An 18,443-nucleotide genomic window follows, 5' to 3' on the forward strand; every position below is an offset into this window, starting at 1 on the left:
GAGAGAGGGACGGGGGGACAGGGAGGGTGAGGGGAGCGGGGAGAGAGGGACGGGGGGACAGGGAGGGTGAGGGGAGAGGGGAGAGAGAGGGACCGGGGGACAGGGAGGGTGAGGGGAGCGGGGAGACGGGTGGAGGCTGAGGGATGGAGGGAGAGCGTGGTGGATGAGGGATGGTTGAGGGGTGAGGGATGGATAAAGGGTGAGGGATGGGGCGGGCGCCGGTGGCAGTGCGGGGCGAGGGGTGGAGGGTGAGGGATGGGGTGAGCGCCCGCCCCCGCTGACCCTGCGCCGCCGTGCCTTGCAGGGCAGCTGTACCGCCGGCTGCCGCCCGAGGAGACCGGGGAGCTGCGCCTACAGGTACCGACCGGCCCCGGCCCGCGGGGCCCGGAACTCCACGCCGGGGGTTACCTGGCGATTCCCACTCCTACGCGGTCCTTTAAACCCCGTTAGGCACCGAAGCGCCGGGGGTCGGTTGAGTCCCCGGTTTCCCCTGTAAATCCCGCTCGGAACTCGCCGTTTCAAACGAAATGCAAAAAAAGAGCTTTTCCTCCAAAATGCGAGTCCGACTCCGGGCCGGGGCCGGAGCCGGGGCCGAGCTGTGCCCGCGCTCGGCACTGCAGGCGGGGCTTCGGAGTGGGAACATCTCCCTCCACTGGCACTGACGGGAAGATCTCCCATTCCCACGGAGATTTTGCCGACTTGATAAAATCACTAGTCAGCAGCAAGTTTTAATTTAATTAAAATGTACTATTTTAAAGTGTCCTTTCATATGTCTTTAGCCCCAGGGCTCAGAAAAAGCCAAGACATTTGTACATGCCTTCCTGAAGCGTAGTATGCCCAAAATGAAAGATGAAGCTATCCAGGATATGTTAACTCGGAAAGCTGTAGTTCTTGAGCATTATCCCAAAAAAAAGACCAAGCAAAAGAGGAAGAAGACAAAAGGTTTTACTGCCAAGCAGAGGAGAGAGCTGCGTCTGTTTGAAATTGAACCTGAACAGCAAAGGTAAGACCTTGAATGTCTTCTTTGTGTAGTGAAGTACATCAGAAGTGTATAAAAGCAGCAGCACATGCATGTGGATAGGAATCCTTCAGTATGTAAAGTCACACTACTTGTGGCATTTCACCATGAGAAAAAGAGTTCTCTTGTCTGTATAGGTGCAAGATTCATTTCTGTGCATTTCATTTTGTGTACCTGAATATGACCACAAATCAAACCCAAACACAATTCCCTCTGATTTCAGTTTTCAAAGTTGGACTGTCTGTGACCAGAGAGTAAAAATTCTGCATAGGGTCCCTTGAATTGATCATGTTAAATGAAGCCCCAGCTTTGCTAACAAAGTAAGCAAGGAGATAAAAGAGTAGAAAAAAAAGTAGAAATCTCTTCAGTCTTAGCCTGATTCTCTAAAACACATGACTGTTTTGGGTTGGTAGAGAGGAGCATACTTTGTGCTTGTTTTATAAAGTAAACCAGCTATTTGGAGTGGGTCACCTTGCAGGGTAACTTAAGGTTATGTAACTTACAAATGTCAGTCTTAACTCTGTGGAAATACAGACTACTTCAATAATCAACCAATGGATGTTTTATAACTAAGTTTTGTATGATACTTTTGATCTCTTTTTACTGCAGATATGCCATCTTCCTCCCACTCCATGAGCTGTGGAAACAGTACATCAGAGACCTGTGCCATGGACTCAAACCCGATGCGTACGTTGACATATTTTAAATTTAGTCTGGGTTTTATACAGTAGATGCTTCCAGTTTTATTGAGTTACTGCTTGAAACTCTACAGTTGATAAGTACTATTTCTGTAAGCTTTGACCATGATTACAACAATCATGGTCACATTTTGTAAACCTGACAGTTCATAGGATTTTTTTCCCTCCCTTTTGATCCCATTCTCCTCTTCAAGGCAACCCCATATGATTCAGGGCAAGCTGCTAAAAGCTGATCTCCATGGAGCCATTGTTACAGGTATTCTGTTTGTTTGCTTGTATAACATCATCTGCAGTTAAGTAATGCTTAACTTCACTTAAGTAGTTCAGGTGCTTATTTTTAAATTCTTTTCAGTATTGTTAACTCTAGAATCACATAGTTGAGATCATATTTCTTTCCTTAAAATGCTAATTGCTTTACAACTACTCTTGAAAATCATATTGTTGTTTGCAAAGGTTAACTGCACTTTTTACCAGTGATTACTGTAACTTCTTTATTTCAGAATACTGCAGACTAATTTTTAAAATCATGAGGCAACAGGAGAAGGGCAAATAAACTCCATCTGAAATTTTCTAATACATACTTCTGTTCTTGCAGTTACAAAATCAAAGTGCCCCTCTTATGTTGGGATAACAGGAATCATTCTACAGGAATTTAAACATGTCTTCAAAATTATCACTAAAGAGGACAAGTTAAAAGGTATATAAGAATTTTTTTTCAGTTCTTTTCACGACTTGAATCATAAAAAAAATCCTTGATCACACTCTTCATTTTGCACCTCTTGAGTACATTGGTTTATATCAGTGGTTTTGGCTTTGCGTAGAGTGGCAGAAGTCACCACCCAGCAGCCCGATATCTTACCAAAACCAGATCTCATTAGAAATGAGCAATTTAAAAAAAGTGCAGCACTTAACTGTATGCTCCTGTAAGAGGACTAACTTCGGTAATTCCAGTTAAATTTGGAGGCTTGGGTTATTTTTCTTCTCTTGATAAAGTATAAAAACCTTGAAATGTGTCAAGGCTCAAATCTCCAGGTAAATAACATCCCCTGGTATGTCAGTGTATTTTCATAACAGGGATTTATGTTAGCCCACTTTGGTCAGTTTGTGTCTCTTTGCATTTTCAGTTGTTCCCAAACTTAACAACGTATTTAGCTTGGAGCTTGATGGATTCATTTCCTACATCTATGGAAGCAAGTTCCTGCTCAGAGCAAGTGAGCGATCTGCAAAAAAATTCAAGTTGAAAGGAACTATTGACCTATAATTTCATGGAAAGTCAGAAGCATTCACAGAAATGTCTGCTGTTTTCCTGCAGTTCAAAGACCAGGTTTTCTGGCAGATGGAAAAAGCAACAGCCATGTGAAATATTTATAAAGCATTTCTTCTTAATGAAGAATGAGCAGTATCTGCTGTCTTTAAGCAGTCTCAGACTGTTGAAATTGGTTGTATGTTTTGTTATTGGTATATAATATTCTGGCTTTTATTAAAGTTATATGATTAGTATTAATTATCTGACTTCTGTTTCAGTGTATAATTGTGAATTTGTACAGTGAAAATTAGATTTTGTAACTCTCTAATAAATGTTACTGTTGTATAAATTGGTCTTTAGCTGCCTGTTATATGTTGGCAGTGAGACTGCAGGTGCTGACAGCTGCTTTTTATAATCATTGTGCCTGGGCCAACATCAGCATCTCTGCCTGCTGCAGGCACATGCAAGTAAATTGTTTCAGCTGACAGGTTTTACCTTGAGTGTCTCCTTCCCTGGGGTTGATGCCCTTACAGAGAGAGCAGGTGTGTGTAATGTAACCATGCCAAACGTGCCACACAGCCCTGCAAGGTGTCTGTCCCCCAGTGCTCACTAACACCCTGCTACTTTGAGGTTAACTGAGATATGTCTGTATCAATAAATATACACTGTCATGGCAGAGTGCAGGGAACACATCAGAGGGAAGCACTTGAAGCTAGAAATTCACAGATGTAAGTGACCCTGTTCAATCTTGTATTTCAGTTACCCATGGAATTGCCTTGTGAATGTTTAACCTCTGTCCACAGAGCTATTGTGCTTCAGGTATCCTCAGCCCCTTCACGTTTTTTACTGTACACTTCATTTTTGATTGCCCAGATTACAATCTCTCATTGACTAGGTAGGTTTGACATGTTTGGGCGGTGGAAGTGGCCCCTGTATTTAGATTGCCTAACATTTTTCTGTTATAAAAGTGCTTCTATGGTGGTTTTGTTACAAACGTAATTTTCAGAAGCTTTTAATCAATTTCAATATCAAATGAAAGACTTGTACCTGGGAAAAGTTCTTCCCTGTCACCTTTCAAGCATTTGTAGCCAACCAGGGTCATTTCTTTAAATAGAACACAGCTGTTCCTCACATAATCACACCCCAAAGCTGAGTAACTGGGGTTGGGAGGGCAGTCAGAGCTCATCACCACCTCCACCCCCAGTCCTACAAAAACACTTAACTGGCCTCCAAAGCTCCCACTTGGTGCAGAAATAAAAATCTTTGTTGCAATTATATTATAACCTTGAAATGGGGAAAACAGTGTTTTTGCTATTTTATATGAGGAAATAGTCATTTCACACCAATGAGAATTTTTATCTGTGAAGTAAGAACAATATGTGTTCCAAGTTGTAGACACAAGTTATTATTCTACCTTGCACCCATTACTCCTTTCAACATTCTCTAAAATCTCTCGGTTTCCTGTGAGAGGTCAGAAGGAAAAACAAACAAAGCTGTAGAAAGCATAAATCATAGCAGAAACTTTCGGGACAATGACCTAGTTTCAATTTTGCTCATAGCCTTCAGTGTAACATCTAATTAAGACATCTGTTAAATGCCTATAATATTAAATTAATAGGGGGAAGCTAATGGAACTTTATTGGCATAGTCCAGTTAATTAACATTAAGGGCCTTTAATGGAGGGCTTAAAGAGGCATTAATGGGGATGCCATACAAATCGGAATTAGGCACAATCATGTCTCATTGTGCTGTGAAGGACATAACATGTTCTACCATATGGGCACATAGATGAGCACGATACAGCTTCCCATAGCTACTGGTGCTTCCATTTTTTAAACTATTTCAGCAACCACAAAAACAAATGCTGCCTTGGCAGTGCCGTGGTAAAAGCAATGCTTTCATTATTTACAGTGAAGAGTGCCCAGGAGATGTCAAAGGGCTCCCCAGGTAATCCCAGGCTAGTGGCGCAGAGAGACAGGTGACAAATAAACAGTAACAAGAGCTGAACAGCCCAGGCACTCAGTATCCTTTACTGCAGCTGGTAAATCACCTGAGAGGCGTTTTTGCAATGCCTCCAGGTGTTCCAAACAGCCCCATAACTCACTGCAGCTGAATCGCCCTGCAGAGCTGGGATCACTGCCCACCCCCCAGCAAATGGGAAGGGCTCTGTGCAGGGCTCTCTGGTCACTTTTCCTAGAACACATGAAACTCCCCAGGGCCTTGTCAAGGACCTGCCTTAGAAACTGGGAAATGTGAAAATGACGGCTCACCTGTCCTCCCCCGCCCATTCATGGCCATTCCCTGTCTCTTCATTGGCTGAGACAGTAACTACTTAATGGATTTAATATTGGAAAATTGGAGAACTAATCACAGCTGTCGCTAATATGCTTTGTCCTTCATATGTTCCAACTCTGGATTGCACTCAGCAGAGACACGTTTTCTGTAATGATTTTTACACCTGAACTCTCACTAACCAGGGAATAATGAACAGCAGTGAGCAATGTCTCACTACCTTACACACATTTCTGCTTTCCTATTACTGTGTATGCATATTCATAACTAATATGAACTAAAACAATTGTAAGCAATTTAGTTACTGAATTTTGAACACTTAAGCAAGAATAGAAAAACAAAAATCCCACAATTTCTCTTTCAAACCTCAGAATAATTCACTGTAGGAAATGTTTGAAATTAAAGCCAAGTCACATCCAAGAAAACACATGGGCTATTCTCTTTGAGGGGGATTTCCTCTAAAAAATGGGTTAGACAGCAATATAGCAGAAACCCTCACAAACTGTCTGTGGCTGACAAACTCATATTAAATCACTGAAATAACAGCAGCATGTAGCTGATGCTAACTCTATATATTCAATCCATTCCGTGTTTTAGAGACGTGTAAGAGAGAGCATAAAATTCTGATCCAGACCATGCTTTCAGGAAACAGCAGCAGTATTTTCTCAAAACTAGGGTGGTCCTGATTTTGTCTGAACAGGGCAGTCCCTCAGCCCCTTACTAGAACAGCTCCATGTGCCCATTCCCCATAACAAATGCTCACCATTCCTGCTGTTACAGAACCCAAAACCTGATCAAGCCTGTCACACCACAACATTCACCAGCCCATGGTCCCACATACCGAGCCCAATTATACAGCAACAGCTGATTCCGTGGAATTTCACACAGGTTTGACCTACCTTTGTCTCCTGCTCCCCGTCCTTAATTCTGTCATTCCTGTGGTGACTCCAGTTCTAAGTCACTGTCCCTAAAGTGTGTGATGAAAATGTATTATTTTGGTAAGGCAGAAATTTCCCTCAGTGTACTGGTTTAATTAAATCAATAAGCAAATGTGAAAAATAGAGGATCTATAAAACAGAGGATCTGCTGCTGAGAGGAGCAGTTACATCTGGCAAACACAAACCTCCTGGGCTGCAGAACAAGCAGTACCTGATACTCTACCTGCAGATGGGTTTTGATACCTACCTCTGTAGGCTCTGCCTGTTGGATAGAGATTATGGAAAACTACAGAGAACCCAGCAACGCTTAATACTGAATTAAGAGCTTTTCCTGTTATGAGAGCTCTCAGCTGCTTTCTACTATTAGTCAGATAAGGCACAGTACCTTATAAGCATGAAGAAAAGAAAAAATGAGTACACAATTAGCTAAAATAATATAACTGATAGGAAAAGGCACAGCCTAAACTTTACAGTCTATCTCTCCCTGCTCCCCAGCCTGTTTTAGGCTATTCCTTTTTTTCATTCTGCTAGGAACTACTCCCATATTGCCAAATCACACTGATTTAAAACATGTTATTTTCATATACTTTCAGCCACTGACAAATCTTGTAATAACCATTCCCTTCTACAGGCATCCAAACAGCATGTCAAGGATCTGCATCCAGGCCTGTTAATAGAAACCTCTCCCTGCTGTATCAGTTATTTCTTTCAAGTCTCACAATAAGCTCCAACTCTCATGGCATATGTACTCTTGACTGAGGAACTAATCTTAAAAGGTACAAAAATGTATAATAATATAGTTAGAACATTAATTATAATATTCAAATCAAAGAACTTCAGCTTCACCTCAAAAATTTTAAATCAATAACCAAAATTGAATATAAATGCTTAAGGGCTTATATGATTGTTAAGGGCAAAAGACTTCAAAACCAAAGCCTCAAGCATGACTGAACTCTCTTTTCCATGGGTCAGGGCTTTTCAGCTGAGCCTCATGGCTCCAGGGCCCCAGGTTTATAACAGAATGTGCCGGGAAATGTGCTTTTTGTGTGTGTGTGTGTCCAGCTACCATCACTGACTACAAGCTCCTTGGACATTCCCTAGTGTACACACAGTACAGCCCCAAAAGAGACTCCACTTTATAGCAACATTATTCTGGGAGGGAGGGAAGAATAGGATTATGCACTTCTTGTAAATGTTAAAATAATTCCATAAATCTGAATAAAATTAATTTTTTTTCTTGGTGAAATTGTCTGCAACACTCTGCCATGCATATTCTTCCTCTACAGGATTATTTCAAAATTATGGACTCAGAAATGTTCAGCTGGATAGTTCTTGGGTGGCTGAGATGCTCACTGAAGAATTTAAATGATGTAATAGCTATTGAACACCCCATTATATGGCTGCCTAATTAATGTGAATGATAGTTATGTCTTACTCACAGAAGATTATTTTACACGGAGGAAAATCTACTCACTGCCACAGTAGCCATTTCGATAGTTTTTATAGGAGCAGTTGCATTATGGCTTCATTGAGTAAAAGGTAAGTAGCCGTCCTAAATAATGAAGATTGAAGGTTTAATAGTCCCAATAAAGAATCCTGCAGGTTTTTATTTCAAAAATTAGAGTTTGATTGCAAGTGTATGATAATGAGAGGGAAAAGATCACTGGCATGTGGAATCCTTTTGGCTCCTTGGGAACTTCCATTTCTTCTGTGCAGAAATACAGAGGAATAAGGACAGCAAAACAGAAAATAAGCTGTTCTTTACTTTTGCTACCAGCACGTCCAAGCTCCAAGCCTCTCCCTGTGGCAACATTTCAGTGGCTAAGGATGTGCTGGTTTCTGCCTGTTATACTCGGAAGGCTGACATTACTGGGACAGCTGCACGCGGCTGATCACGTACACACAAAGAACCTCAAATAATGTGAAGAGCCCAGCTTAGACCCATTTGAATGATGATATGCAGACATAAGCCAGACTTGTAAACTTGTCTCAGAATTGCAGCCTATTACAGCAACTCATTTTTGCGAGGCAATAGTCAAGGGACTCGGCATTTCTGTTACGAGACCCTATTTCCAAGGTTATATATCAGAGATTATAACAGCTATAAAAATTCAAATGAGATTTAAAACTTGGCATGAGCATTCTCACTTGGGATCTAATATTTTTTAAGCAAATCTTTACAGGAAAAGCTGAAAGTTTACTTGTTCCACTTGTTATTTTAGGTCTCTGTTGGTACGTAACTCTCAGTCTAGATTCCTACACTCTCCCCATCGCAGAACCCAAGTAATCTCTTTTCACAGCTTGCATTTTCAGAATGGCAATTCAAAGATAGGACAATTGATTTGACATTTGTTTCTCCAAACAGCAAACTTTCAGGAAGGGTTTTAAAAGAACTTCTGTTCCAAGGCAGCCACTTTTTTTTTCTTAAGCAATAAAGCACCACATGTGTTTTAGCAAGTAAAAAGTGGCAACAACATTAACCTGAATTATGGTAACAATGACTACAAAACAAGCTGGCTGGGGATTTGCAAATGCAATCTCCAGATGTCTGCAAAAGATCTGATTTATCAAACACACTCCGGGCAGGATTTGTTGTGGGCTTGTACTCCCTAATAAAAGAGGTCTGTGGTATTTATTTACTGGTAGTGTCAGTGAAAGGTGCTACCCTTGTGGCATCTTTCAGAAAGGTGAGTAGATCCATTTTGAATGACCCACAGGATATGGAGAGAGATAGAGACCCTAGAAATTAGACCTTGGAATCACCAATTAAACAGGATGAAGCTAAAGGTTAACTACAGGGAGAGGGGAAAAAAGATTGTAGGAACTGGAGGCAGCCTCCAGAGAAAACCTCAGGTAGTGCCAAGGGGAAGTCCAGTGTACCCCAGCCTCAGGGACAGGTTAGAAACACTAAATGCTAGCATGGAGGTTGCAATTGTATTTTATCAGCACAGTCTGTGGCCATTTAAGATGCTTCCATCTGTGTGGGGGCTTAAAAGCACCACAGTGAAGAGTAAAGGCTGGTTCCACTTCATTTTGATCCACAGCCTTGCTGCTGAGACTGTGATGGGAAGCCTTGGCTAGTGCTTACTTTAGGAATGATTTTTGTGATATGATTCCCTGCCATACAGGAATGCACTCTTTCCAAGCAGGTCTCCACACAACCCTCCCCATGGATAAATGCTGCATGCAAATAACTCATCACTTGTGTTAGTGATCTTAGAGTGGCACAAGTATGGGCAGAAGCACTGGGGCCATTAAATTTGTATTCCCTCACCTTCACTGTCACAGTTCAGCCACAAAGTACTTTGGACTGAAAACTAGTGCTTTGTACAAAGAATTTGGGGTCCTTTTATCCTAGGCTCACTATCCAGAGGGGAAAAAAAAGAAAATACTTACATATGTACACAGAATTAAACCAAGTAAAACACACGGTCCATATTTTTAATGTTGCATTTACAGAGCAGTGCCTCCTATTTGCAATGACTTGCAAACAACAGCTTTAGAACAACACCACATCAAGATAATTACCTTTTGTTCTGATTTGTTGTGCTGGGAGTTGTTCCAAAGCAACAAAGTTGGGGCAATTCTTTAGGATTATTTAGAAAACCCAAGGTTTAACCAGCAAGTGATAACACCTCCTGGTTTGGAACAATTACTTACTTCTGATTAAACCAAAATGAGTTACTAAGGTGAACAGATTGAGTAATCAAGCTCAATTAAGCATGCGCAATATGCGCTGTAACAACATTCACTGTTTGGTGAAGTAATAAAACAGCTTTATTTTCTTTTGACTTCTGGCAGTCTACCTCCAAGAGCCATTCATTCCTGCTTCTACCCAGGCAGCATTTCCATGAGGATGCATCATGGATTTTAGCAACTTTGCCAAACGTTGTTGCGGAGGGAAACAAAGAAATACATCTACAGCCACGAGCAGGAGACAGGAATAGCACCTACACAGGCACGAGGCTTCACTGGGAGAGCCCACACCCTGAGCAGACACTGTTTTCACACAGGACAGCACTGTCATGCTTTAGAAGACAAGCCACTTTGGGGCTAAACATCTAAGAGAATGTTTCAAAAGGCAGTTTTCTTCCCATGCAGCAGAATGGCTTGTAGCTTCAGGAAAACTACACTAATAACTCGTAGCTTGGCTCTGGGGCACAGGTATTTTAATTTATTCTTATTATTGTTGCTGCTGGTTTTGTTGTTGCTTTTGCAGAAGCTAACATAAAAATGATACAGAAATCTCACCTCGGTCTATATCCAGAGCAACACGCTTTGCTTTGATACCAGAAGATGGAGCCACATGCTCACAGTTTTAAAGCAGGTTTTTTCCTCTTGCGCCAGAAAACCCACCCATGAAGCGAGCAGACAGTGCCTAGAAACTGCTCCCTTACCTTACATGAACTTGCTGTTTTAGCGTGTCTGTGTGTACAGCGAATCTGGAGCCTGCCTTACCCCGTGTCAGCCGCCTCGCTCAGATGTTTCCATAACAACTCCATTTTCCTTGCTGCAAATATATTTTCTGAATTGCCTACCACGTCAAAATGAAATCGGGAAACAGAACCAAACTAAGCCAGGCATTTCCAATGGCTAAAATATCACACTTTTCATTTCCTCGGTGGAAGGATATACTCTTCAAGGGAGTCATAAATATCCCAGAACCATCAACATAAGACTCCAAACGTCCCATCTTAAATAAAGGCAGATACAACATCATTTTTATTGTGTCCTACAGCATGTGCTCAGATGGCAGAACAGGCTAGGTCTGTGCTCTGCCAACCCTTCAGCTCTGCTGCAGTCAGAGTAAGGCAGGTGTTTGACATGACCAATGTGTGCCTTTGCCCACCCCAGCAGGCAAATAAACCCCTGGTTCTGCTTCAAAACCTACTTGCAAAAAAAAACCAAAAACCAAAAAACAAAACAAAAATCCCCCAAACAAACAAACAAAAAACCACCCCAAAACCAGCCATGGTAGGGTATCTCCCACTGTCTGTTTGGGGTTTTTTTGCAAGTAGGTTTTGAAGCAGAACCATCCCCTGCCCAGCATCCAGGCTGTAGCAGTGCCAGTGGCAGCTGCTCCACAGGCAGGGCAGCCAGGGAGCACCACTGACCCCCAGAAACTCCACCCTGGGCCGGACAGGGGGGACAGGGCTGGACAAGTGAGGGCCACTCTGCTAAACCGTGCCCTTAGCCAAGGGCTGTGCTGGTCCCACTGCCGCCAGCCACCTCCACGTTAAGATGAAAGGGGCCTTTGTAAAATGACACACATCTGAGAGGAAGAGAAACCCTTCGCTAAAGGTATTAAAGTCCATTAGGGCTTGCCTTTGTTGGCTGCTTGCTCTGTGTCAGCTGGATGAGCAGCCAGTCCTAGAGAGTCAGATCAAAGCAAGAAAATGGCATTCCTAATAATGCCAGCAGAGATCTTTCAGGTAAAAATGTTTATTGTTCAAGAACACTGTCAGATCCTTTCATGTCCTTTCCAAACCTGGCAGTGTGCCAGGTTAGCATAGAACTGTTTTAAATACTCAGGTTTAATTATTCTTTTAGCTGCTCTTTCAGACTGTTCTCAGGCAGCAGAAGCAGGCAATAGTTTACTCTCACCCATTTTCTCAGCACAATTTCATAACCTCTTTATAACAAATCCTCCACCACAACAGCTAACATCTCTCTAATGGGACATTAAAAATGAAGTCAGCAAAGCATTCTATCAAAGTGTTCACAAAAAAAGAACCCTCATTATTTTTTACAAAATCTAAGTACAGGATAAAGCACGCTGCCTTTACAACCCCAAATGCTGCAACCTATCAGCAGTAGATATTCAGACATGGCTTCCTTGGGGCACCACCATTTGATAGGGAAAACCAGAAGGAAGTGCACAACACTGAGTGGGGCCCACAGTAGGAGAGATTGACACAAGTGTCATCCTCTATCCTGAGCTTGTAGATACCAGGAGAAGGCTCCAGCATCTGGAACAACCAGAGTAAATAGTTACCACTAATTCTCAGAGTTTTTTTTTTTAAATTGTACTTACAAGATTATCTCTATCAATTAAAGGCAACCCGAGCAACAAATCTGAAGAAAATGTCATATCAACCCTTTTTGTCCCCATTTATTTCAGTGCTGTGGCCGAAAGCCCAATTACAGCTTTGGCAGCCAGGACTTCTGAGCAGTGGCTCCATCACTCCCTGTTCACATGAACATTTAAAAACTTGGATTTGCTTCCTCTGCCTGTAATGTGTGTGGGAAAACTCACAATGTGAGAGGTTCATGTCCAAAAAGGAGACAGAGGAGTCCTGTAACTTTATTTGAATAAAGTGAGAGGCCATGGGGCACTTCCCATGGGGTCTCAAATTATTGGGGGGCACAGCCCCCTTTTTATCCTAAGTTCCTGGCCACATCACCGTCTTCCTTTCCCCACTGGCCAAGGTACTCAGAAGGTACAGACCCCGAACTGCCGACTCCACACCCCCCTCTAATATACACCCCCTTTAATTTTTCTTTTGTAACAAAACACTATTCAGAATTGTATTAAGCCTTTGTTCTTTTTCTGTACGGTCAGGAATTTAACACAGCCTTGGCTGAGCAGCAGTCTGTGTCAAGAGTAACATTTTCTAGAACGGATGGTTTCTTCTGTTACTCCCCTATCTGTAAGTTCCTGGCCCTATCTACAAGCAGATTCTCATCCTATTCCTTTCACATGTAAACAACACTCAGAGTCCTTGGCACTATGAAAGCACTCTGTAGAGGTGAAAGGGAGCCCAGGCACTCCTCTACAGAAACTCAAAGGACTTTCACACTCTTCCCATGCAGTCTGGGTCCCTTGCAAAGCAGCCACAGCTGTAGCAGCTTTCCCAGTGAAACTGCAGGACCTGCAGACAGCTCAGCCACAGCCAGTGCAGGCCGAGGTCAGCTGTGGGCAGCCCCACCACGAGTGGATGAACCTGCCAGGCTCAATCCCTGTTAGACAGGGCAGAAGCCACAAAGGACACGTGGGCAGCACCTGTTCAGTGTGCTGCATGATCCCAAACACAGCACCAGCACTGCCCGTGCTCTCGCTGCTCAGAGAGCCACACAGCATCCCCAGACAGGACAGGACTCCTGTGAAGTGCTGCCCTGAAATGGTGCAAGCTGAGGAAAGCTCCAGGAGGAAGCAGAAAAGGCCACACTGATGACTGACTCCTGTGTCTGCAAGATGGATGAGAATTTGAATTCCTTTGTAAGGGACCAAACATATCACTTAATAAAAACAAGGCATCCTACAATGAACCTCTCTTTCCCATATTTATTCCTCTCTAAACACAGCAGTGCACAGATTATAGGAAATGGTTTTACATTTAACTTCAACCCCAAGTGATAAAGAAACGGATTGTATCTCACAATGTAAATTTGCATCTACCATCATTTAATGGATGTTTTATACATGCTATGTACTACTGTGTTTTTATGGAAAGGCAAAAAAATTACTTGGGAATTTGTTTTTAATTAAGCAATAAGGCTCAATGGGGTACTGCTATCATGCAATAAAACCACTCCTGGGGTGTTGTGAGGCATTTGGTCCAGATGAGTGCTTCAAATCACCCCCAGATTGTGATTAGATGATTACTCCCTGGAGTTAATATTAGATGGCTCTCTCTAGAGTTGTCTTATTGCGATTATAAAAAGTCTTCAACATGGGGAAACTAAGTAGCTTTTGTGCTTGAAGAAGATGAAGTTTGCAGTTTCGACTGTTGAGTGGCTGTGTGAGCTGTGTGGGTCTCATAGATCACTTCACCTATTTAGCATGCGTGAAAGATCATCTCAGGGCATTTCTTTGACCCAAACAATTTTACAATTAAGTGGCTTTCTTTTTTTTCTAGAAGATGGAAGGATATAAACAGCAAACAACTCCAAAATAAAGCAATCCCAAGACAAGGAACTGGGAATTTGATTCAGAGATATGTATTACAGGCTTTATCTTTTTGTTGGGAATAATGAATCCTAATCACTATTATGCTAATTGTATTAATGAAGGCTAATGCATGTGGTATCGGCAAGAGATTCTCCCAAGTTGGGTCCATGAGGAGGTGCATGGCCTGAGGCATTTGTGAGGGCTCCCAAGCTAATGAAATCAAACAACCCAAATGGTACAGAGCCAACCTGCAGTGCCTTCCCCTGCCTCCCCCCAGCTGCTCTTCAGGGGTGAGGTTAGAGATTAAATATTTCATTCTGAGGACAGATAAAACAAAAACAAAACAAACAAATGAAAAAGAAAAAGAAAAACCTGAAGCTTCCTGCATTTCAGTACACCAGTAAGAGAGAAATCTCAGGAAAACATTAACCCTTGCAAAACTCTCCCAAAAAGCCGGATGGTACCACCTCAACATGGACAATTTCTGCACAGCTTGAGCTGAAGTACAGAGCAGAATCCTCAACTCCTCCTTCAGATGTCCCTCAACAGCAACCACACACCTCTTGTTACACAGCATCCCTCTGGTTTCTCAACCAGACAATGATTTTTGCCCTTCACAAATTAAGGTGTGAACCTTCATGCATCCTCTGTGTCACATCTTACACATCCTGCGCAGCCCAGGCAGCAACACAATCTCTAAAAGCCAATAAACCTCTTCTACCTCAGAAGAACTCTCCAATTCCTCATTCAGATCAGCACCTCTCCATCTAAAGATCCAGCATGCCAATGGATGGGGATCTCAGCCAAGCTGAGGTTTGCTCTCTTGGTTTCCACAATGTCAGCAGAACACCCCGGAAAAAACCAGACCACCTGGCTGTTTTCCCTTATATTTGAAGATGACAAAAGGAAACAAAGATTTTCTTTCTTGTTCCCCTTTCATGGAGCTCTCTGCACATGCACTCAATACATGAAACTTCCCCAGGCAATGGCAGCAGATGCCTTCCTGCACAAAAGGCACTGATGTGGGGCAAGGTCCCTTACAAAGAGAGGATTTTTCCCTTCTGAGCAACACGCACATTCAGCCTGGGTAGCAGTTACAAAGGAAGGAAACCAAAGCATGTTCTTCACATAAATAGAAGCTATCTATATCCATAGGCAAAGCAGGGTTAAGGAATGAAACTTTTATTTGTCTTTGACTAATCAGTCCATCAGTCATTTACATCTTTTTGCATTAACCAGTGATTATCACACTCTTGCTCCCCATGCTTTTTCCCTATTTCAGTATTTGAAATGGCTAATCTACCTCAGTTTAGTGTTTGAAACATTTGTTCACCAGTTATTTGTTCACCATGATTTATCTTGTGCAATAAAAGTACACTGAATACGAGATCACTGCTCAGACAGAATAGCAACAGTAGGAAAAGAGTTCAGAAGAACATGCACAGAATGGTGCATTCTGAAGGAAGGCGGAGCTCAGAAGGTGCAGCACTCGCTCACAGCATGCTGCAAAATGCCTTCAGCAGTACTTATACACACACCTCTTTATTTCCACATTAATTTCACACATTTTGTTCTAATATTACATCCTGCTCTGCACCGAACACCTGCACCTCCTCACAGTTCTGGCATTTTATATTCTCTTACCTCAGCTTTTCCTCACCTTCACCGTTTGTATTTCAACTCGAGCCTGTTCCTACTACTGGGGAACACTACTCAGAAACAGTGGTGTGGCAGCATGTCAGAGCTCCTGCTTGTTTGTCAGTGTGTGCTCCATGCTGCTCCTCAGGAGAGCTCAAACGTACGAGCTTCCCCTGTTGTGAGTCCCTGCACTGGGTAGTTCTTGGGTGCAGCCTGGAGACTCATCACAACCAGCCCACTTGATCCACTCAGAAATTATTGCTCATTATTGATTATTCAAGAATGACCGACTCTACCGCACTGTACTCATGTGACCCAGGAGCAGGGCTGAGGTCTGAGCAGGGAAGGGTGCAGCAAACACCAAGACAAACTTGTAACTTTAGAATCTGCAAATGTGAGAGGTTTTGTGGTCCTTGCACACAACAGCTTTTGTAAGGATCACTGAGATTTGTGAGCTGGGGATGGCCCTGTGGTGAGGCACATGGGGCTGTGAGTCAGGAGCTCTGGGGGATGTTCCTCAGCCCCCAAGTGATTCACTCCGAGCCAGAGCCTGTTGCTACTGAAGACAACAGCAAATAACCCACTGTTCTGTGTCGGTGACCAAGAGCCATGTGACCAAATGTAACTCTTCAAGCATGGAACTCCCTGTGAGGAGGGTACAAACCCTCACACAGTTAATAGAATTTTTGCTGCACTTCAAGATCCTGAGAATAAAGTGCTGCACACATGCAAAGCACGGCAATGCCTCTGTAAAAAACAAGAGCACATTGAGTATTGATTTATGCAGAAGGCAAAAGTCAGAGGAGAAAGCAAAGGTTGCTTTCAGGAATAAGGAATACTTTCATCAGTCAGACAGTCATTTTGCAGCCAGGTTCCCAGAGCCACTCAAGACATCGGTAATTTCCTGCACGAGGGTTGAGAGATGTCCCAAAGACACAAGCACCCTCCGAAACAGGTTTACTGGGCAGCAGTCTCGAGGCGTGTGGCCTAGTGAGAATTTGGAAACTGGCACCCTGAAGTTTCAGTCTGTACTGACAGAGCTGAGCAGGAATCTGATTTCTGTACTGTCAGACTGGGAACAACTAATTTCCAAAGCAGGCAGATGAAGCTGGTAGGGCTTCAGAGACACAATTCAATCATGGCAAGTCACACTTTTCTAGGAGAGGCTGATTAGCTGAATTCCTGAGGAGCCAGATCAGACATTCATCCCCACACACACACCACACTCTCACTCAGAACAGAGGTCATTCATCCCTATAAGTAACTTGTATGTTGAACACAAGTTGTCTTATTCCTTCACTATGTCACAGTATTCCAAGCTCAATTCAATAAAATCTCCATTGCTAAAAGCTGTCTTGTGCACTGATGAAATGCCCCATGTAGTCAATTAGTTAAAACCACCATCTATCCTATGATCACAGTGGGCTCCTAACATCCCAAACTGAATCTAAATACTGAGTTTTATTCAAAAGAATTTTATCAAATGCCTGGGTTGTTTTTTCTTCTTTTCAAACATGTCCTAAACATAGGCTGAGCTGAGAATTTAACAGATGTTTTTGCTACTATTATAATCTAATCTTTTCCTGCAGGCTGTTGTAGTAACTTTGCCACTAGAAGATAATAAAAAAACATTTTCTCCCCTGCAGAGCTTACCTTTGGCTGACTCAGCTGAGCAGCTGCAGTTTCCTTTACTTGCTTTGAAATTATTGCATCCCAGTTGGGCAAGATATTTCTGCTACTGAGAAAAAAGTGGCTTTGGAAAAAATGCCAGAGGCAATCAGAAGTCTCTTCACCTTGCTCTAGTTGCACTAAAAGTGGTAACTTAGGCTGCAGCTTTTTCAAGTGGTCCCACAAATGTTTGGGTTTACAACCAGGAAAAACAGAGCTCCTGAGCCTGCCTATCAAACAGCTCTTAAGATTACTGGTGAAACTCTGAGTTTGCATCTCAGTAAGGAATTCAAACAAGTGTGTAAGAGCTTCCAAAACAAACAAACAAAATACCAACAGAAAGTCAGCTCTCAGTTGCAACTGCTTAATACTGACTGTAAGCCCAAAGTGTATCTTGGGTCTTCCCTTGCCTTATGCAACAGTTGCCTGAACACACCTCCACTTCTGACTGAAGAGGGACAAAGAAAAAATCCTTCACATCCCAGGCGGTTTGGCCAACTCAGTGCTGTGTTTGGCTGATGTGTTGTCCAAGTGAGCATACTGAGAAACAACAAGAAAAATAAACTGAAGTATTACATCTCAGTAATAAAGACTGTGATTAGGATAACATGAGAGCGAATTCAGAATAATTTTAGCACATAGGAGGAAAAAAAACAGTTTCAGAGTAATAATCTGTGACTGGTTAGTCACAGTGAATTATTCTGACAGCTAAGACAAACTCTGGCATATTTAGTTCAGTCCTTCATCTATTTATAGTTTACAAATATTTACAGTTAGATCATGTTAAAAAAACCCCCAGCATTCTGTAGAGAATTAATTTCTAAGATGGGCAGAGTTAGCAGACTGCTCCCAAGGCAGCCAGGACAGAGACAGCTGGTGTCCAGGCTCAACACAAACCAGCTCCCAGTTGTGAGAACCAGTCTGCAAAGGCAGACCACGCTCCTTCCACCAACAGACCACTGAGTCCTGCTCTCCCACAGAAAAGGTAGGAGGACTGAATAGACCCCAGACTAAATGATAATGACAACCTGAGTCTGTTCAGCCCAGTAGCCTC

General features: G+C 42.7%; 1 protein-coding gene and 1 long non-coding RNA gene across 2 annotated transcripts in view; one reads left to right on the top strand and one right to left on the bottom strand.

The window, feature by feature from the left end:
• The window catches only part of LOC121664332, a 10,037-nt gene extending 9,425 nt beyond the window's left edge, over window positions 1-612 (bottom strand). Inside the window, exon 1 of the long non-coding RNA XR_006015956.1 lies at window positions 409-612. This is a non-coding gene — a long non-coding RNA (uncharacterized LOC121664332). The remainder of the gene's footprint in view (window positions 1-408) is intronic.
• The window catches only part of POP4 (POP4 homolog, ribonuclease P/MRP subunit), a 3,478-nt gene extending 167 nt beyond the window's left edge, over window positions 1-3,311 (top strand). Inside the window, exons 2-7 of the mRNA XM_042027579.1 lie at window positions 305-357; window positions 780-1,003; window positions 1,628-1,705; window positions 1,911-1,972; window positions 2,312-2,413; window positions 2,841-3,311. Coding sequence (XP_041883513.1) covers window positions 305-357; window positions 780-1,003; window positions 1,628-1,705; window positions 1,911-1,972; window positions 2,312-2,413; window positions 2,841-2,977 — 656 coding nt within the window. The 3' untranslated portion in view covers window positions 2,978-3,311. The remainder of the gene's footprint in view (window positions 1-304; window positions 358-779; window positions 1,004-1,627; window positions 1,706-1,910; window positions 1,973-2,311; window positions 2,414-2,840) is intronic.
• The last annotated feature ends 15,132 nt before the right edge of the window (window positions 3,312-18,443 follow it).

Source organism: Corvus kubaryi, unplaced genomic scaffold (assembly GCF_017639235.1).
Source record: "Corvus kubaryi isolate FWS band 111438036 unplaced genomic scaffold, C.kubaryi_AGA036_p1.0 37300, whole genome shotgun sequence".
NCBI lineage: Eukaryota > Metazoa > Chordata > Aves > Passeriformes > Corvidae > Corvus > Corvus kubaryi.